Consider the following 22,547-nt stretch of genomic DNA (forward strand, 5'->3'; position numbering starts at 1 on the left):
AAACAAGTAGGCCCTCAGCTTCTTCAGGGCCCAGACCACAGCAAAGGCCTCCCTCTCAATAGCTGACCAATTTTTCTCTCTGGGTGTCAACCTCCTACTAATGAAAGCAATAGGCTGATCATTACCATCAAAATTCAGTTGAGACAGAACAGCTCCCACACCCAACTCAGAAGCATCTGTTTGGACAATGAATGGCTTGGAGTAATCTGGACTCTTGAGGATAGGTGCTGTGCACATGGCCTGCTTTAGGTCATTGAATGCTTTCTGACAGCTTGCTGTCCACTGAACTTTCTTTGGCATCTTTTTGCTTGTCAGGTCATTAAGGGGGGTCACTATGGACCCATAATTTCTGACAAACTTCCTATAGTACCCAGTCAGGCCCAAGAAAGCTCGAACCTGAGTCTGGGTGATTGGAGGAGTCCAGTCCTTGATGGCCTGTATCTTACTCTCCAGTGGCTGAACCTGGCCTCCACCTACAAGGTGGCCCAGGTATACAACCTGTGACTGCCCTATCTGGCACTTTGTGGCCTTGATAGTGAGGCCTGCCTTTTGCAGGGCCTCTAACACTTTCCTCAGGTGGACCAGGTGATCCTCCCAGGTGGAGCTAAAGACAGCAATATCGTCAAGATAAGCTGCACAGAAGTCATCCAGCCCAGTGAGGACTTGATTCACCAACCTTTGGAAGGTGGCAGGTGCATTTTTCAGTCCAAAGGGCATTACCACAAATTGATAATGCCCTCCAGGGGTAGAAAATGCTGTCTTGGGTTTGGCTTCCTCAGCTAACCTGATTTGCCAATACCCAGCTGTCAAATCAAATGTGCTTAAGAAGTTGGCAGAAGCCAATCTATCTATAAGCTCATCTGCTCTTGGTATTGGGTGGGCATCAGTCTTAGTGACTGCATTGAGGCCTCTGTAGTCTACGCAAAACCTCATCTCTCTCTTACCACCCTGGGTGTGAGGCTTTGGCACTAGAACTACTGGGCTAGCCCAAGGGCTATCTGAGGGCTCAATGACTCCCAGTTCCAACATTTTCTGCACTTCAGTTTTGATGCAGTCTCTAACATGATCAGGCTGCCTGTAGATTTTACTCTTGACAGGCAGACTGTCTCCAGTGTCAACATCATGGGTACACCAATCAGTTTGGCTGGGTGTCAGAGAGAACATATGTCGAAAGGATTGCAGAACTTGCCTGCAATCCTGTTGCTGATGTTCAGTGAGGCTGCCACAAAAGACAACACCATCAACTGACCCATCATCAGGATTCTGAGTGAGCAGGTCTGGGAGAGGGTCACTCTCTTCCTCCTGTCCCTCATCTGTGGCCATGAGCAAGCTCATGTCCTTCCTGTCAACATATGCCTTGAGCCTGTTAACATGGAGCACTCTGAGAGGGCTCCTGGGAGTTCCAAGGTCCACCAAGTAGGTAACCCCTCCCTTTTGCTCAATGATGGTGTGGGGCCCAGACCATTTGTCTTTCAGAGCTGCTGGGGCCACTGGCTCCAGCACCCACACCTTCTGTCCTGGCTGGTACACAGTCAGTACAGCCTTTTGGTCATGCCAAGCTTTTTGAAGTTCCTGGCTGGCCTCAAGGTTTTTAGATGCCTTCTCCATATACTCAGCCATCCTGGAGCGGAGACCAAGTACATAGTCCACTATGTTGGTTGCAGGCTTTTTGAGAGGTCTCTCCCATCCTTCCTTCACCAAACACAGGGGTCCTCTTACAGGATGCCCATACAGAAGCTCAAAAGGGCTGTAGCCAACCCCCTTCTGTGGGACCTCTCTGTAAGCAAACAAGAGGCAGGGGATCAGGACATCCCATCTTCTCCTAAGAGGTTCAGGTAGTCCATGAATCATCCCTTTCAGGGTCCTGTTGAATCTCTCAACAAGCCCATTGCATTGTGGATGATAGGGTGTGGTGAACTTGTAGTTCACACCACACTCTTTCCACATGGCAGTCAGATATCCTGACATGAAGTTTGTACCTCTGTCAGAAACGACCTCCTTAGGGAAACCCACTCTGGAGAACACTCCAACTAGGGCTCTTGCCACTACAGGGGCTGTAGTGGTCCTAAGGGGAATAGCCTCAGGATACCTGGTGGCATGGTCCACCACCACCAGTATAAACTTGTGTCCTGATGCTGTCTGGGGTTCCATTGGACCAACAATGTCAATCCCCACTCTTTCAAAGGGAACCCCCACCACAGGTAGTGGTATGAGGGGGGCCTTTGTTGTGCCACCTGACTTACCACTGGCTTGGCAAGTGACACATGAGCGACAAAACTCCTTGGTATTCTCATTCATATGGGGCCAGTGAAAGTGTGAGACAAGCCTGTCCCAAGTCTTTGTCTGACCTAAATGACCTGCAAGGGGAATCTCATGGGCCAAGGTGAGAAGGAAACCTCTCAGAGACAAGGGGATGACCAGCCTCCTGGTTGCACCAGGCTTGGGGTCTCTTGACTCAGAGTACAGGAGTCCATCTTCCCAGTATACCCTGTGGGCACCTGTGGCATTCCCTGCAGCCTCAGCAGCAGCCTGCTGTCTGAGGGGTTCAAGGGAAGGGCAGCTCAACTGTTCCTTCCCCAGGTCTGCTCTGGAGGGTCCCCCTGAGCCCAGAAACTCAACTTGATCAAGTTCAAGCTCTTTAGGCTCAGTTTCCCTCAGCTCTTCTAGATCAGCCTCCTCAGAGACTTGATCCTCAACCTGGGGCAAGGGGGAAGGCAAAGCCTTACCCTTACTGCTCTTCTTCTTGGAAGGTGTCTGGTCCATAATTTCAGGATCCAGCACCTGTTCAGTGGGGCATCTTCTGGCCTGTGACCTAGTCACAGCAAGCACATGTGCTGGCAAGCCTAACATCTCCATGTGAGTCCTCTGCTCCACTTCTGACCATTGTGATGACTCCAAATCATTGCCCAACAAACAATCAACTGGGAGGTCTGAACTGACTACAACTTTCTTTTGTCCCTTCACTCCACCCCAGGAGAAAGCTACAATTGCCACACTATGACTAGTAGTGACATTGCTGGCATTGGTCACCAGGAAATCAGTACCTGGCATGATCTGTCCAGGGTCCACAAAGTTAGGTGTCACCATGGTGACACTGGCACAAGTGTCCCTATAGGCCTGAGCCATCTTGCCATTAATCAAAGGTGTCTGCCTGTATTTGCCCAAAGTATTGGGACTTATTTCAGGGGACATATCCATATCCCCTGTACAGACAAGGACAGCCTGAGTGAGTGTGCCAACTAAGTTGTCAGACCCCTCAGTACCCAAGGTTAACCCAACTAATGCCTTGGGAGTGACACTACCACTACTGACTGTACTAGGGGGTGCAGTTGCTTTAGGAGCTGTAGTGGCAGGAGTTTGTCCTCCTCCTCTTTTGGTGCACTCACTAAACCAGTGAGATTTACTTTTGCAGTACTGGCACCACCTTTTTGACTGGCCTTCTTGAGTCTTCTTCTTCTGGGAAGCCTGACCCCCACCCTCTTTGGTTTGTTGGGGACCTGGTGAAGACTTCTGGTCATTTTGCTCATTCTTAACATTACCCTTCTGGTCTGCTTTCTTCTGACCACCCTGGTTCTGGTTCTGGTTCTGCTTGATCCTTGTCCTGACCCATTTGTCTGCCTTCTTTCCCAATTCTTGGGGAGAGGTCAGATCTGAATCAACAAGGTGCTGGTGCAGCAACTGGTTCTGACAATTGTTCAAAATTTGTTCTCTCATCATTAGATTATACAATCCTGTGTAATCTGTAACCTTGCTACCCAGCAACCAGCCCTCCAAAGCCTTAGTGGCACAATCCACAAAATCAGACCAGTCCTGAGACTGAGTTTTCTGGGTGTCTCTGAACAGCAACCTGTACTGCTCAGTGGTTAAACCAAACCCATCAACCAGTGTATTCTTCAGGACCTGGTAATTGTTAGCATCCTCCACTCTTGTAGTGAGGAGCTTATCTCTACCTTTACCATCAAAGGAGAGCCACAGTATAGCTGCCCACTGACTCTGGGGAATGTTCTGCACAGTGCAGGCCCTCTCCAGAGCAGCCATCCATTTCTGGATGTCATCCCCTTGCTTAAAGGGGGGCACTATTTTAGTCAGGTGTTTAGTATCTAAACCCTTCTCTCTATCTCTTGGGAGATTGCTGCCACCAGTGGGAGCTAGCCCACTCATCTGCTGCTCTCTTGCCAGGGCAAGCTTCTCTTTGGCCAGGGCAATTTCTTCCCTTTCAATCCTCAGTTCAGCTTGTCTCATCCTAGCCTCATGCTCCTTTCTCTGAGGGGAAGTAAATCTCCTCTGTGGAGGATTCCTTCTCCCCTGAGAAGAGGCATTAGAGTGCAGAGATCTATTGGAGTCCCTAGAAAGAGATCTATCTCTCCTAACTCCAAGGTTAGGCCCACTTCTGGTTAGTACTGGGGGGCCCCCAGATCCTAGCCCAAGTAAGTCTAAGTTGGTCCTAGTTAGCCTTCTGACTACCTCAAGACCCTTGTCTACCTCATCCCCAGAGAGTACCTCCTGATCCTCCTCCTCAACTGCTGAATCAGTGTTGTGGAGATCTGGATCCCCAGAGGTTCCCTCTAAGGCTGGCATGTTCTCATGTAACTGAGAAAGCTTTCTGGCATCATATGTCTCTAAGAGACCTATCAGAAAGGAAGTGGTGGGGTTAGACCCCTGCTTCAGTTTTCTGGAGACACAGATCTGTCTCATCTCATGAAAGCTGAGAGCTGCATATCTTGAAGTGACCTGTGGAGGGTCAACACTGACCAGGGGAGTCTCAGTAGAGTCCTCCTGAGTCGACATGCTTTTCTAGTGAGGTGTAAGTGGTGCACTTACCTACACTATATGTTTGCCTACTGATCCCTTGCTAGAGTTGTAGTTTAGGGTGTGCTAGGCCCTAGGAGCTACAACAGCTGGTTCAGTAGAACTCAGAGTATTCTAAGCTAAGTTATATGTACCTTTAGTACTTATGTGATCTTTCACAAGATATTCTTAGGATATGTGTGGTAAAACAACAGCAAGCTCAAATCCCAACCGCTGCTCACCAATGTGAGAAGTTGGCCTGATGTGCAGTGCTCACTATTCTAGTGATCACTATATATCAGTCCAAACAACCCTTATTGATGATTGGTTGTAAGTCAACCTTATAGACCAGCTATCCTAGTAGCATGGATACGAGCAGTCTAAGGCTAAGACTCTAGAGGGCGTGTTAAGCCAGCTGTTTTACCATCACATTACCCCTTGAACACCCAGTGAAAGGACACCACACAAGTTGTTATGAAAATAAACAGTGTATTTATTTATAACAAGACTACCCTGGCTCTTTATGAGACAGGGAGCTAAGCACACAACAAAACTCTTACGAAAATACTTAAGTTAGCACGTTATACACAAATGCCCGAGGGGCACGAAAAACCATATACGCTAAAAGTGGAATGCGAATTACTAGCAGGTAAGTAACAGTTCTAATAGGCTTTGGAATCGCTAGGACTGGACTAGGGAATCGTTAGATTACTACTAGGAGACCCAGGGGACTCGGGTGCAGAGTGTGCACTCTCACGCGGGATGCGGGACAAAGTCTATGGAGGCTAGTAAAGGCAAAGTTAGTGTTCACGGGCGAACCCGACCTGGTAGGAAGAAAACGACAGTGGATCCTGACCCTTGGATAGTGAGGCTATGCTGGGACACCGGAGTGCCGAAGTTACCTAGCCCAGGGGCTGCAGCTGCATAGGTCTGAAAAGACGTCGGGGATCTCGTTGCCGGACCAGGAGCCTGGAAGGAAGAAGTTGCTGGCAGGCGACCAGTGAAGAAAAGTTCGATGGATCCAAGCCTGGATCAAGGAAGAAGAAAAACCTGAAAGCAGAGGGGACCAAGTTCTTGAATCACTAGCCAGTGATTAAGTGAGCACCAGGATGGCACCGGGCGAAGTCACCGCAGTCAGGTGAGTGGGCACTGCTGGGCTCTGCAGTCTCTCGGACCAGGAGGCGTTGTCGGCGACCAGGATGGAGGTGCGAGCTGTCCCACGAAGGATGAAGTCGTTGGCGTCGAAGTTACCCAGGATTGGGCAACAAGCCTTGGCTAATTCAAGCCCACGCGGTGGACTCAAAATGGCGTCTTGAGTGGACCAGGAGGGTCCAGGGTGCTCCTCTTCTGGAAGGGAGCAAGGGCCAGTCTGGAGCAACCAGACCAGCAGCAGAAATGTCGTTGGGCGTCGTCAGGAAGGCCACAAGCCAACGGGCTAGTAGCCAAACAACGCGGTGAGCAGCGGAAAGCAGAAGGGCCCCACGCAGATCGTGGAGATGCTGGGGGGCTGCACTTCGGAGCTGGAGCTGCTCAGAGTCGGGGCTTCTCGGACCCCAAAGCACTCACCAGTAGATTACTCGGCGGGCTTGCTGGAAAGAAGTCGTGCAGTCTTGCAGATGGCCGGTCCCTTGAGGTCTCGTCGCACCCACGGTTCTCAGCTGGGCTGTAGAGGTGGGTAGAGGTCAGAGGTGCCAGGGAAGCCGGTTCTCGTCGAGCTGGGCAGTCGGATTCCGGAGGAAGGACTTACAGCAGACCGCAGTGTTCTTGGATGGTGCCTGCGGATGCAGGGTGACTACTCCTTAGTCACAAGGGAGAAATCTTAGGAAGAAGTCTTGAGTTCCTTTCGCAGAAAGTAGTTTCAGGATTCAAAGATGATCTGATTTGGAAGGGGGCCAGTCTCTACCTTTATCCTGTAAAAAGGGGCTGGCACGCGACTAAGTCCTGCCCTATGGGTGGGACTAGGAGGGGGGTGGTTACACCCACTTCCTTGGCGGGCTTTTCCCCAGCACAGGGTCTGGAGTGACCCTGGAACTGGTTCCAGCCAGCCTATGCACAGTGAGCACCGGGGTGCCACGTGCAGTCACCTTCCTCTAAAGCCCTGCCTACTTACAATACACAAAACCCTGTCTGGGACGGTGCTGGCACCGCCCCTGGCAGGAAACCCTTTGTCCTTATCTCCTGCTCTGGGAGGACTCCCAGCAGCAGGAGGGCAGACTTGTGTCTCGGTGGCAGCATCCATTTTGTGGATGCTAAGGCTCTGTCTGACTTTTAACCGGGTTATAGGTTACAGGCATGTCGTGTCCCTCTAGAAGGGTGGAATGCTAACCCCGTCGCCAGAATTGGCGAGGGGTTAGTATTCCAATTCGTATGACACCTTACTCGACATGTTTTGATAAAGCGATACCAGAGTTGGCACATAACCGCGAGGATTATCAATGCACTTAAGAGTATATGGTATGCGATATCATGGAAACGGCTAAGGGATGGATCCCGAAAGCCGCAGACAGGCTCAGCTCATGCCAGAGCACCATCTCACACGATTCCAAGCACTCTGCCTTCAGGATGGTTAAGGCCTGCTATAGGAGTGACTGATAGGAGATCTGTGTGTCCATTTTTAGGGTTAGATATAGGTATACTATATCTAAAGCAAAGGGTGAGTACACCACCTTGCCCCAGCTGTCGTGCAGCCAGTTGTGTCAGTTTTAGTTAGTCAATCCAGGGGTGGCACAATACATGCTTCAGCCCCTGGGAGACTTCTGGGTGCACCTCAGCCCTGGGTACAGGGACTTGGAGAGGGCCCAGTGCCAATTCAGTACCTGGGTACAATTTGGATAGAGAGAACAGCTAGGCTGTGGGTCTGATTAGCAGGCCCACAGCCAGGGAAAGTCGTAAACCAGTGCAGCAAAAAGCAAAAATCTGGGTGATCATAGGATTGCAGACCCTACTCTCCTACAGAAGTTAACACAAGGAAAGCACTGTGACAGGTAACACCGTGAGTCCACCTGGCAAGCTTGACTGACTTCCTGTTGTAGTATCAGTGTAGTGCTGGACTTACTACTTTTTTTTATTAGTCACACTCGTAAATGTAGCTTCTTCCCCTTTTGCAGGGTAAATTTAAACTAGGATTTTTTTAAGATATTCAAAGGTTGTGAGAGTAGTTTACACCTGTAGATTTACTTTCAAGTGTAATTTACCTCTGTGAATAGCCCCATAAATATATTTGTAACTTGATATCTGATTTCCATTTCAATCAAACTATTTATTTAGAAACGTTCTTCTAACTTCTCAGTACACTAACTGAAAGAGAGTCACATGCATTGAATGTCAAATAGTAGCCACCACTACATTCTAGATACCAAGTCAGTATGTAACACTCAAGTTTTTCATTACTTATGGACAACAAGTTAAGCTACACCTTTGACAAAGGGTACATAGAAAGATGTATTGTATAATAATATCGGTATGTTAATCATTAACCAGGAAAACATTGGAAATACAAAGAAAGGCTCGTTCAACAAGGAAAGGGTATTGTTTCACTGTAAGATATTGGTGCATCTGTTGCATTGTTTTCAACACACGTGTTCAGGAAACAATAGTATGTAGACATTGAGTCTCCAAGAGAGTTACAAGTGGGATAGATGTTTTTACATCTGCATGGAGCTACTCACTTCCTTCTCACAATGGAAGAGCACTGCAGTATAAGCAATGCATTGCATATTACTCTATAATAGGTTTTCCCTACCCAAAAAACTATTTACTTACCTGTAATACGTTTTGAAGGTTAAAGACTCCTGATTCAAATGTGACCCCCCCACCTCCCCTGTGAAGAAGGAAATATAATGCAAACATGTTTGCCTATAATTTTATCTAATATGCACACTTTAAAATAAAATATTACATGGGTAACATGAATCCAAAGATGGTGGATGTGGGCATACATTTGCTGTTATAGCGAGTCATATTATGTCATGGGTCAATCACCAAAATAAAACCATTATTTCAAATAATATTTCCAGACCCAAAGACTAGATAGCAGAACTCACAGTATCTTGAGGTACGCGCCCATGTTTTTTAATCATACCTTAACACGTGTTGAACACTGTGTCACTCATGTCTTGCAGCCTAGTGACCCTGTATTGTCAGTGTCAATCCGTTTGTTCTCTCATTGCCTTATTCGTTTTCATTTTCATTGGGATTGTGCTGAGTGTGTTGCAGGTGAGGCATGAGAGCAACAGCTTTTTTCTTGGCTTGCTTGGTTAACTGGTATGTATGGCAACTTATGAGACAGGCAGGTGCATGGAGGAACGACTTCAGGGGAGTAAAGAAGAGTCTTGGAAGACGGTGAGCAGACAGTTCGAAGCATGTGGGCTGCTAAATTCATATCTATTGCATAGATCGCCGCCTAGTGTTGGGTCCGGATGATTGCACATTGTTGTCCTGGAAGAGTCTTCGAAGTATCACGAGATAGGTGGCTCCTCCCCTGGACTACAGTGCGCATGGGCATCGACTCCATCCCCAGATTGTTTTTTTTCCGCCATTGGGTTCGGATGTGATTTCGACGTCTCCTGTTCGGAATCGATAAAACAATTTCTTTAAGGCCAAAAGGCCTTCTTTACTTCGTCGGTATTGTTCGCGTTCGGTCTCGTGTGTACTCCAACTCTTCGAGTCGGATATCTGAGGAGTCGGGTGACTCTTCGGTCATTGAGGCCCTGTCGACGCAGCAAGACCCGGACAACGCTACGATGGAACGGAGCCCGTTCAAGTACTGCCCCGTGTGTGGATCGAAGTACCCACACATCGACGTGCATCCTGTATGCAACAAGTGCCTGTCGCCGGACCGCAACGAGGCCAACTGTATGGCCTGCTCGAGATTCAGGTCGAAGAAGACGCTCAAGATCAGGCGCGTGGCGCGCCTCGAGGCCCAGCGATCGGCACCGGCAGACATCTTTGGCGACTCCGAAGCAGACGAGCAAGAGCTTCAACTGCAGATCTCACCTACATCGGCGGAGGTCGAGGCCGACTACGGAGAACCCGTTGAGGACCTGGACCTAGACGAACACGTCGAGGAGGTAGGGGACGACGAGGAAGTTTATGGGGCCGCGGAAGATAGCTCAGAGGAAGAGCTATGCCCCGTGCGTACGTTTACTAAGGCTCAGGTCACGGGATCGCCACACGGCCTTACCCACGACCCTACTCCTCAGTCCTCGGCCCCGCCTCCTGGCCCGGCTACAGACATACCAGCGGAGCCTCCATTACACAAATCGAAACCGAAACCATCGGAATCGAAAACAACAAAGATGGCCGACAAACCATCGACACCGAAGACGTCTGGGACTACATCGAAACCGTCGTCTTCAGAGCCCTCGAAGCCGCAGAAGGCTGTCGAACAGGCTAAGGTACCGAAAGGGGCCAAGGAGACCGGCTCGAAGAAGGTCGTCGAGCCAGTGTCGAGTAAGATGGTCGAGTCGAAGTCGAAGAAGACTGTCGAGACACCTTCCACCAAGACTGCCGCACCGACAGGCAAACGGACAGTCGAAGCGAAGTCAGCGAGGGGCACCGAGCCGAAGTCTGGAGCCCCGACGCAGACAGATAAATCTGCTGCTCCAAAGTCTGCGACGTCGACGACTAAGGCCGGGGCGGTGAAGCAAAGCGCAGCTGTCGAAGGTGCGTCCGCGCCTCCGCCACCCAAGGAAAAATCGTCGACGCTCGGTTCTTCCCCTGCGGGTGGACAGAGGTCGTCGGTCGGATCGACGAAGCCGTCCGCTTCTTTTACGAAGCAAGTCTCGGACTCCCTGAAACGGTTGAGAGACAAGGCGTCGGAGCCGAACACACCTTCGGTACCGAGGACAAGTGTTCCACTGAAGAAGACTTCCATGCCGATCCTCTATACGCTACCACCGAAGGTGGCGCCGAAGGCTTTTGCACCTCGTACGGTGCCCGAGGACTCGGAGCCATTGAGGCAGACTCAGCTAAGTGGAGGCTTTGGTCGACCACCTTTATCTGACGAACAAGAGGAGCATTTTATCGACGCCGACACGGGTAGATTAACGCTCTACAAGAGGAAAATTACATCCCAGCCTGTGGAATCCTATGTAATACCTCTAAAGAAGAAAAAGCCTGCACCAGACACGCCAGAACTTGTTGAACCCATTCCACAACGGCCTAGGCGGAGTCCTACCCCTTCACCCACTTGCTCAAATGGAGATGAGGATGAACAAGATCAGGGGTATAACTTCCCAGACAATACTGACCCTGATGAGCAGCAGGACTCATGGGTACACTCTGGTGATCAGGGGGACCAACAGGTGGTCGGTGACCCACAGATGTATGGGGTGAAAACTTCTCCAACTGAAGACTCTGCGGCGTTTAATGCTTTAATTGAAAGGGCATGTGTAAAGAGGGGGTCCCCGCAAGGGAAACGTGTTAAGTACAACACACACAGCCAACCGTAGTTGGTAACACTTTTCACAAATTCATGAAAATCAATAGAAACAATAGAGGTGAGTATTGTCATTTATTTTACAATACCACTTTGTCATTATATCAACAAAATTTTAGAAAGCCCCAGAGGGGAGGAGGGAACGAGGGTAGTGAAGGAGGGTGTGCTCAAAGCTGTGTATAGTCAAAGGAAGATAGACATAGTCACAAAAAGGAAAACAATCATATACAATATTGGCATATGACTCAGGCCAAATCTAACACAAAGAAGCCTATATATTCAAAACGTCCATTGCAAGATCTGATATCTTCGCCCCCCCCCACCTTGCCCTCTCACTGCACTTGTCCTGATGAAGACCCCGTAAAAGGACCTAATTTAGCCTACGCCAAGGGGTCGAAACGTCGACGGCTTTTTTCCTTTTTTTTTTCCTTTGTTGTATACCTCCGGCACATGCCCTCTAACCAACTCGAATGTTTGTTATGTGACCGTTGAAAGGTTTTTGTATAATTATTCAAATGGACGTTTTGAATATATAGGCTTCTTTGTGTTAGATTTGGCCTGACTCATATGCCAATATTGTATATGATTGTTTTCCTTTTTGTGACTATGTCTATCTTCCTTTGACTATACACAGCTTTGAGCACACCCTCCTTCACTACCCTCGTTCCCTCCTCCCCTCTGGGGCTTTCTAAAATTTTGTTGATATAATGACAAAGTGGTATTGTAAAATAAATGACAATACTCACCTCTATTGTTTCTATTGATTTTCATGAATTTGTGAAAAGTGTTACCAACTACGGTTGCCTGTGTGTGTTGTACTTAACACGTTTCCCTTGCGGGGACCCCCTCTTTACACATACCATATAGCGCCCAGGTCCCCGCGACTGCATGGGTATAACCCCCCTTTGTGTAACGTTAATTGAAAGGGCGGCTGCAAACCATAAGGTGGAGATGCATGCCGACCCTGTGGAAGTTGACTTTTTGTTTGATACTTTCTCTGCATCAGAAAAAACTGTGAAAACACTTCCAATGCTTAAGGGGGTTCTCAAGCATGCCACAGACATTTTCAAGGAACCCACCAGAGCGAGGGTTGTGAACCCACGAATTGAAAAAAAGTACAGGCCGGCACCTGGGGACCCTACTTATATACGAGGCCAGTTGCCTCTAGACTCTTTGGTGGTCTCACATGCCCGCAAAAGGGCGAATTCGCAGACAACGGGTGAAGCTCCTCCCCCGGACAAAGAGTCAAAAGTGCTGGAGGCAGGGGGCAAAAGGGTGGCTGCGCAGGCAGCCAACATATGGCGCATATCTAACACACAAGCCCTATTAGCCAGGTATGATAGGGCGCACTATGACACCTTAGAGCAGCTCTTACAACACCTTCCAGACGAGTTTAAAGAAGGAGCTGAGTTGCTGATACAAGAGGGCAAGCTAATTTCTAACGCTGCAATTAAATGTGCGCTAGACGTGGCAGATACAGCGGCGAGAGCAGTCAACACAAGTGTTATGTTGAGGCGTCAGGCATGGCTCCGCATCTCAGGGTTCAAGCCAGAAATACAGACGACTATCCTCAACCAGCCCGTCAATCCAGACAGACTGTTTGGGCCGGAGGTTGACACCACCCTCGAGAAGATCAAAAAAGATACTGAGACGGCTAAGTCCATGGGGGCACTTCAGTCTCAGCAATTCAGAGGAAACACTTTTTGTCGCTCAAGTGCGCGGGGTGCTACCAGAGGACACTTGGCACAGCTGTCACATTTCGGCAGAGGAGGCGCCCAGGCCTCGTACCCAAAACAGAATAGGGGTGGTTACAGAGGCAACAGCGCCAAGGGCAGAGGCAGAGGCAACAATAGTTCCCCTTCCTCTGCTGCCAACAAACAGTGACTCTCTGTCACTACCCCCCGACCATCCAACACCTGTCGGGGGGAGACTCCAGCAGTTCCTGCCAGTCTGGACGTCCATCACCACAGACAGGTGGGTGAGGAAACTTATCCAGTTTGGTTATTGTTTGGAGTTGACGTCCACTCCACCCAACATACCCCCAAGACAACGACCTATGTCAGCAGAGCACTTGCACTTATTGCAGCAAGAGGTTCTTGTAATGCTGCAAAAAGGCGCAATAGAGCTCGTGCCGGTGGAGGAAGAAGGCACAGGGGTTTATTCCCTGTACTTCTTAATCCCAAAAAAGGACGGTTCACTCAGACCCATTCTAGACCTACGCCCCCTCAACCTGTACATCCTCTCAGAACATTTTCATATGTTAACACTGCAGCAGGTTCTTCCATTGTTAAACCAGGGAGACTTCCTCGCAACCTTGGACCTCAAGGATGCTTATTTTTACATACCACTCCACCCATCCCACAGGAAATACCTCAGGTTCACCATACAGAACAGGCATTACCAGTTCAGGGTCCTACCCTTCGGAGTGACCACTGCCCCCAGAGTGTTCACAAAGTGTCTGGCGACTGTGGCGGCGCACCTCAGGAGACAAAACATACATGTCTACCCTTACCTAGACGACTGGCTCGTTCAAGCAAAGTCGGAACAGCAGTGCGCCGCAGACATGTCCCACACAATTCACCTCCTTCCCAGTCTGGGGTTCTCACTGAACTATCCAAAGTCGCACCTTCAGCCAGCCCATGTGCGGCAGTATCTGGGCGCGACAATAAATACTTTGACTGCTACGGCTCAGCCGAACCAGGTGAGGATCGACAACATCCAGTCGCTCATCCAAAGGTTCAGACCGCAACACTCACTCCCAGCGAGAGTGTTTATGCAGTTGATAGGCATGATGGCCTCCTGCATCTTCATAGTCCCGCACGCAAGGTTGCATATGCGTCCGCTCCAAGAATGCTTGGCGCATCAGTGGACACAGGCTCAAGGACAATTGAAAGACCTAGTGTTGGTGACCGGTCGGGCATACAGCTCTCTGCATTGGTGGAATCCACACAACCTTTGCAAGGGCCGACCGTTCCAAGAGCCTGTGCCGCAGATCATCATGACGACGGACGCTTCTCTCCAGGGTCGGGGAGCTCATTTGCTCCACTACACGGTGCAGGGGCTATGGACTACACAGCAGAAGAAGATGCACATCAACTATCTAGAATTCATGGCAATCTTCATGGCACTCAAGTCCTTCAAGGTACATCTGTGCAACAAAGTCGTGTTGATCCGGACGGACAACATGACTGCCATGTACTATATCCAGAAGCAGGGGGGTACGCACTCTCCACAGCTGTCTCATCTGGCTCAGAGCATGTGGAAGTGGGCCATTCAGAGGAACATTTTCCTCATGGCGGAACACCTCCCGGGCAAGGACAATCAGATGGCGGATCTGCTCAGCAGGTACAGCCACCAGATGCACGAGTGGGAGTTACATCCATCAGTACTCCGCCCGTACTTTCAGCAGTGGGGTCATCCAGAGATAGACCTGTTTGCCACAAGGGAAAACGCAAAATGCCAAAGCTTTGCCGCCAGGTTCCCTCACCCACAATCGCAGGGCAATGCGATATGGATGAACTGGTCAGGCAGATTTGCGTACACTTTTCCCCAGCACCTCTAATACCGCTGGTGGCAAGAAAGCTAAAGCAACACTCGATGACGCTCATCCTGGTTGCTCCAACGTGGGCACGCCAACCATGGTACACCACGTTTCTAGAACTCTCCGTGGTACCGCATCAAAGGCTGCACCTCACACCCAGACTTTTGACGCAGAACCATGGCGACATTCAGCATCCAGATCCGCACCAGCTCAATCTGGGGGATCTGGCTCCTGAGGTCTTAGAGTTTGGCTACCTTAACCTGCCTCCAGAATGCATGGACATCATCAGGGAGGCACGGAAGCCCACTACAAGAGCTTGCTATGCAGCAAAATGGAAGCGGTTTGTCATTTATTGTACAGCACATAACATACACCCGCTAGATGCCTCCATTCCTAACATCATCTGCTATTTGTTGCATCTTTACAAATGCAATCTAGCGTACGCTTCCATTAGGATACACTTATCCGCCATAGCGGCTTATCTTCAAAACAGGCAGCATCTCTCTGTTTTCAGGGTGCCTGCCATTAAAGCTTTTCTAGAAGGGCTGAAGCGGGTCATTCCTCCCAGGACCCCACCCGCTCCAGTGTGGAATCTCAACGTGGTCCTCACTAGGTTGATGGGCCCACCTTTTGAGGACTCTACATTCGTGTGAGGTTCAGTTCTTGACATGGAAAGTGGCTTTCCTCATTGCTATCACGTCTCTCAGACGTGTTAGTGAGCTACAAGCGCTCACAATTCAAGAGCCATTTATTCAAGTCCATTCAAACAGGGTAGTGCTCCGCACTAACCCCAAGTTCCTTCCAAAGGTGGCGTCACAGTTTCATGTCAATCAGACGATTGAACTGCCCTCATTCTTTCCAAACCCAGAAACAGTAGCGGAAAGAATGCTCCACACACTGGATGTTAAAAGGGCATTAATGTACTACATTGACAGAACACAACACTTTAGAAAGACACAGCAACTTTTCGTGCCTTCTCAGCACCGCACAAAGGCAACCCTATTTCCAAAGCTGGAATAGCCAGGTGGATCGTTAAATGTATTCAGATTTGTTATCAGAAGGCTAAACGCACTTTAACGGTCCCCCCCAGGGCGCACTCCACAGGCAAGTTGGGGGCCTCCATGGCATTCCTAGGTAACATTCCTTTGGAAGACATGTGTAGAGCAGCCACGTGGGCTACACCACATACATTTACCAAACATTACTGTGTAGATGTGCACTCCAAACAGCAGGCAGCTGTAGGACAGGCTGTTCTCAAAACTCTTTTTCAGACTTCTGCAGCTGGCACGGGCGGCCGCCGCTAATGAGGGGACTGCTATGTATTCTATGCAATAGATATGAATTTAGCAGCCCTCATGCTTCGAACTGAATATGCTACTTACCAGTATGCATCTGTTCTTGGCATGTAGGGCTGCTAACATTCATATCGCCCACCCTCCTCCCCGGCGCCTGTAGCAGCTGCAGATTACTTCTTGCATTTCATCACTAGCATGGACATCATTTCTACTATCACACTCCATCTTTGCCACAATGGCTAAAAACAATCTGGGGATGGAGTCGATGCCCATGCGCACTGTAGTCCAGGGGAGGAGCCACCTATCTCGTGATACTTCGAAGACTCTTCCAGGACAACAATGTCCAATCATCCGGACCCAACACTAGGCGGCGATCTATGCAATAGATATGAATGTTAGCAGCCCTACATGCCAAGAACAGATGCATACTGGTAAGTAGCATATTCAATTATATCCATCAGTGTGTGAAAGAGCGCAAGTTAGTACTGTGGAAGAAAAGCTTTGGGTTGGTAGAAAGAGTTTTATTCTTTGTAAAAGCATTAGCTGGTATCAACTTTCAAAGGTTGAATAAAAACCATAAATTGATGAACATGGCGTGGTACTTGTCATTTTTTTGTGAGAGGGCGGCGTCTATGTTTGCCACAATCTTTGCTGTTACCTTGCTTCCCTCTGTGAAGTCACCTTGGGCCTGATTGACAAAGGTAAACGTACACTGTTATGTAAGTTTACTAATTTCGTGGTATTCACAAACTACGATTTACATTTTACTAATAACAATTTTACGACTGTGGCGATTTCCCAGTCAGGGCAGAAAACTATGCACATAAAAAAATAGGACAGACCTATCTGTTTATTTGCGGAGTTTCAGCAATGAGTGCAGTCTCCACAGTCGTAAAAAGGACTATTAGTAATATTAAACCAAAACAAAATGTAAGTTTACACAAAAGTCTAAGTTCACCTTTGTGAATCAGGCCCACTGTGTTGCAGTATAGTCAGGTTACAATTCACAAATTATGAAGTAGATAATTGCGCATGTTGTTGTGTCCTTCAAGTGGTTCACCCACCAACATAAAAGCTGAAAATAACAAGAATATTGCTGCCAAACATTTTTTGAGGGATTTCTTAGTTTTTCATTACAAACATATTGGAATTGGGATTTCAGATTTAATGTAGTGGAACTTATCTTCCATTGGTTCCTGTTGACTTCGACTCCTTTCAGGAACATGGGGGACCGACCATCTGTCTGGAGAGCTCTGTAAATATCCATCAGTGTGCTATTTTTGCAACTCTTCCTAACATGGAAGCAATGTTCAAAGGTCTGTACACCTATATGATCAAGCCAAAGATTTTCATTGTCATACATTCACTTATAAAAATATGTACATGGAAAAAATCTTAGGTTTTAACTCCACAAACAGCTGTAAATGCATACTATGCAGAGCATCCTCCATTTTTAAAATAGGAAAAAATTCCCACCTAAGCATGAGATGCTTGATAAATAGGAAAGATATACTAATGAAAAAGTCATCTGGAACACTGTTTTACATTGTTTTGTTTTATCATTTATTTGTATTTTCAGATGGATAGGAGGCTAAGCACTGATGATCAGGTGATATAATCAGAGGCATTTGCTGATTTTTTTTTGCATGCAAATACTTTTTTGTTTTTCCTCTCACTAATAATTTTGTTTGCGGTGCCTCTCAGGTTGATACTAACGTGAAGCTCATGCTTAGTTAACACTGTTTCCAATTAGGCGTACTAACATCTGCTGAGGGATTGCAGTTGATCTAATGGGACGGGGCAGCAGTATTTACTTTCTAACTAATCAAAGTTGTTTTCTGCAAAATAACATAAAGGTACTCATCCACCGCGCATGCCTTTAAAATAATGTGTGTATGTTAAGGACAGTGCAGCCTTGTATTCCATAGGATACCTACACAAGGTACAATCATTCCGATCAATTTGTGGATAAATGTGTTTGTAGCAGATGTTGCTGTAGATCTCATGCTTTTCATAATCCTGCCAGCTAGTGTTAAATCCAGAATATTGCAACTAGTTTTTAGGTCTCGCGACCTATCAATGCGCGCAAGCGCATTGAGGGAGCGAGAATTCAAGTGCTCAAAAAACTTGTGAAACCAAGGGTTTAGTTTGTGCGGTTTTCTTTAAGTTCACGTGAATCACGTGAGCAAACAAGCACGCGCATTCACGGCCGCACAGCACATCAAAGGGCTTCGCCCAGCGTGCGCTCTGCGGCTTCTCCTCCCCTAACACGCTATCTCAGCTCTCCTGCCCCCATCCGGCTTCCCTCCGGCCATTTGCCACACTCCTTGATTTTCTGCCTCCGACCCCAGCACTTCTGGGCTCGTCCAGGCAAACGTCTGAATGTGCATATTGTAAAATCCTGTTGAACTGTAAGCAGGCATGTGCTGGTCGGAGAATTAGGTTACCAGAGGGTATGACTGATTGCAAAACTATGTAAGTAACGTAAATACGACACATATTGCATAACAAATGCTATAGGGGTCACATTTGCAAAAGTTAAAACTATTGGCATTGTAAATGACAAAGCTATTAATTTTGCTATTTTCAAAACCAACACATAAATACAAAATTTGTCATTTACAATACCAATAGGTTAAACTTCCCTAATGCGAGACCTATTGGCAACGCCAGTGCTTGTTTAGGTCTAGCGTAGGCAGCGCATGCACGTCTCTTCGTGACATGCTGTATCTAGAATATGGCCATCAAGAACAGCACATCTTTTTCATTGGATCCTCTTACTGTCCTTTGTAAATGCTGGCTTTTGATTGGTGAATACACTTTGTAGTCCCTCCTTTTCGACTTTTGTAACCTCCGATGAGAATTGCCCCTGTTACTTGTGCTCTTACTCAACATTTTATTCACGATACCTTGTGGGAACTATTATTTTTGTTGATTTTTTGCTTTTGAGCTAACACCACAGCATTTGAATTTCTTTGTTCCTGCTCATCAGGCGCGTTCCGAGGGTGCTTGTTCCGTACACTACCCCCTCCCGTATTGACTTTTGAGCTAACAAACACACACAGCATTGGTATTTCTTTGTTCTCTGCTCATCAGATGCGTTTCAAGGGCACCTGTTCTGTGTACTTCATACTCTTGCTTGTTTTAAATTGTGAGGAGCACTTCCCATTAGTGCTCATGTTTTGTTTTCATGTTTAGTGTGCTTTATTATGAAGCTACGTACTGTGCGGCGCCCACTTCATGGCTGCCATGCTTTATCCATTTCTCCATTGCTGAGCTACGGCCAGTAACTCGAGGCCACACGGGATTGTTCCCCACATCTGTAAGAGAACCTTGCTGCAGATTAGCCAAACATTGTACAACCAAGAACCTGGGAAACACTTGATTGTTCCCTGGGCCACAGGTCATAAGCTTATCCAGGTGCTGACCGCAACCAATCACCAGGAGAACTCACGAAAGCCCACCGTTCTCATTGACCACAGCGGATTTCTTCCCCTGTGATTCCAACAAGCGCTCCCCCAGTCCTGATGCAGATCCCACCTCAAGGACTACAACCTGTCCTGCCCTGAGGGGTCGAAACGTCGACAACATTGGAATACAAATACTAGCGACACTTTATATAATTAATTTTTGGTCCATCTGATTTATGTATAACACTGGGAACATACGATCATTCACAGAAACGTATAAAACAAACCATGTTGATGTATATATGTCACAATTACCTTTCCTTGTCCCCTACCCACACGTGAACACTCTACACCCATTCCCTCCTCTCTTCCCTACCACACCAAGAGCACCGAAGATATCGCACATTTGTCGTAACGAGTAATTTCATTGCTCCTATCTTTAAATGCTTTGAATGACAATCGCATCAGATAAATTCTATTACTATAAAATAATTGGAGTGGATATACGCCACACTGAATTTGTGTTGTGTTTTTGCTACTATAATTTAACACAAAAGATTTGTTTACTGCCGTGACCACATTGTTTGCTTGGAGAGGCTGTGCGCCTTTCTTTTTCTGCACAACGCCTCTTCCTCCTCTGAACTTAAGGTCTGTACCATCACCACCGCGAAACCCCCTGCAGGCAGCACTCAAACAGAGCAGGCTGCCTAAAACGGCTTCAACCTGCTGCTGGTGTTTTAATTTTACATGGCGTTTTTCCCTTTAGACGGTGTGGAGTGTCTTTTTGTGGGCCATCTCACGTGAAACTGCAGAGGACTCCAAAAACACCCCAACCCCCCTCAATGGCACTCCATGTATTAGCCTTTAGCATACATATCAAGCATACTGGACAGCGTTACAATTAACCATGTGCATACGCAAAAGATCCACTACAATCAATCGGGACAACAAGGATTAATGTCGAAATGCTAACCAGCAGCCTCTGGACGTCTCCCGGCTCATAATGATCGTCACGGCCGTTCTCAGCAGGATGCTTTAGCATGCTACACTGCCGTATGCAGGCGGAATGCACTTCCAAGCACCACACGATTCTTTTAGCAACACATTACAAATAGTTGGTGAGTGCTCCACTGAGTATTTAGTTAAATTGTTGCCAAAATGTCTTAATGCACATTTTTTCTAGGCCTCTGTGCATTGTGCCTCTGACTGCAGCCGTGCCACTATATATTTTTTGTATCAGCAAGGCATCAGCATTTTGTATGTGTCTACATATTATTCCACTACTTGCTATTAATGTTTGCTAACCCTACTTTCAGGTCGGCATGTTTAGCACATTCTCTTTTTAATATTGTGATCTTTTTCAATATTTTTCAGTATATTGTTGCTCTAGCACGGATTTGTAAAGGAGTCAGTGTGACCGCATGTGTTTTTTTAGCTTTATCGGCATTTATTTCCGTTCTCCATTTTGTTTTACGTGAGTTTCTTAAGATTGCATGTAATTATCAAAGCGTTTTTATGTAAATTATGGTACTCCTGTAAAGCTGCATCCAGATGACAAGATTGTGTTCGTGTTTGGTCTGATCTGCATGTTCTTAGCTTTAGAGTTGCATCTGCATTTTAAATAATGTTTGCTAACTCTACTTTCGGATCAGCATGTTTATCCCAGTCACTTTTTTATAATGTAAACCTTTTTCATTGTATTGGTTCACTAGCAAAGATTTATAAAGGAGTCCGTGTGATCGTATGTGTATGTTTTTAAACTTTCTTAGTATCAGCTTTTTTCCATTCGCCATTTTGGTGTACATGGATTTCTTTAGATGGCTTGTAGTATTCAAGGGGTTACAATGTAAAGTATTCATCTGCATCTATTTTAAGGCTGCAGTTGTTTCCTATTTCAAAGCTAATAACAAGTTTGCATATAGCTGATTTGAATTCCAGTGCGGTGTTATTGTCTTCAGACACACATTTATGATGAAAATAATAAAGTTAGCTGATAATGTTCACTATAGTCCTCTCTTAACACAAAGTTCTTTCTAAAACTTTGCAATGTGCCATTTGAATAAAAATGCTCCTGCAGTGTTAAAAAATCACCCACTATTTATTTTAAAGTGCTTTTCTATGTACTCTGCCTCTGTAACAATATACGCTCAATAGTAAGTGCTTTAAATGTATCAGCATTTTTTGGGCATTGTTTTTGCATTGGCATTTTCAATGGTTCCATTTTTTTTACGTTACTTGCATCTGCATTGTTTTTAGTTTGTCCATGTTTTACCCAATACTGGTATTGTGCTTCTAAGATCTATTTTTTGGCAACGGTTTTTATTTTTGTGTTTCTGATCGGCATAATTTTCACATCGGGGTTGTGTCCGCATTTTTAATGTTTCCCCCATTGCTGCTGGAGCACGTCAATCATGTGGCCATCTTCTTTGGCGCCTAGTTTTTTACATTGAGCACTTCCTGGTGGTGTGTGCCAGCGCTCCACCCACTTTCCATGCAGCTGCTGTTTAAAATGTCAATAACTCTAACGTTCACAAATGTGAGGTCCATTGCAATGTAAATGCTGGTCTTTGAACGCATTTTGGTTTAGTGGTTAGTCATGGTACCATCAATGAAACCCACATTGCACCATGACATAGATTCCATTTCAGATTGTTTTTTTCCCACAATTGGGCTTGGATGAGTCTATACTAGCTTTGTTACAGCTGCAAATCAGAAAAAAGTTTTATGCCAGCATACTGGATAACGTCTATTAAAATGCCATTGAGGAGCATCTCAGGATCAGGTCTTCGATTGGCCTAGCACCTGGTCGTATGAGAATGACACTTTTTGGTTTAGCATATGGAGAACACTCCATTTACATTTTGCCCCTCTGGCAACAACAAATTCCCATGGTCAGACCAACATCGGGACTGCAACCTGTGTCTACCCAGGGACCACACCAAAAACGCCTATTCGACATGTTACTGCTTCGACTTCAAAGTGACAGTTCAGCATTGTCACACTAAAAGGTGGGTGCATTATGCAGAAATACAGCTTCTGATTAATACTTACAAGCACAGATTATTCATCTTGAC

At 47.0% G+C, this 22,547-nt stretch overlaps 1 protein-coding gene across 1 annotated transcript in view; it reads left to right on the plus strand.

The window, feature by feature from the left end:
- The window catches only part of PHKA2 (phosphorylase kinase regulatory subunit alpha 2), a 779,558-nt gene that overhangs the window by 618,012 nt on the left and 138,999 nt on the right, over window positions 1-22,547 (plus strand). Inside the window, exon 29 of the mRNA XM_078657648.1 lies at window positions 17,643-17,672. Within this exon, the coding sequence (XP_078513774.1) occupies window positions 17,643-17,672 (30 nt within the window). The remainder of the gene's footprint in view (window positions 1-17,642; window positions 17,673-22,547) is intronic.

This window comes from Lissotriton helveticus, chromosome 8 (assembly GCF_964261635.1).
Source record: "Lissotriton helveticus chromosome 8, aLisHel1.1, whole genome shotgun sequence".
NCBI classification, from domain to species: Eukaryota; Metazoa; Chordata; class Amphibia; order Caudata; family Salamandridae; genus Lissotriton; species Lissotriton helveticus.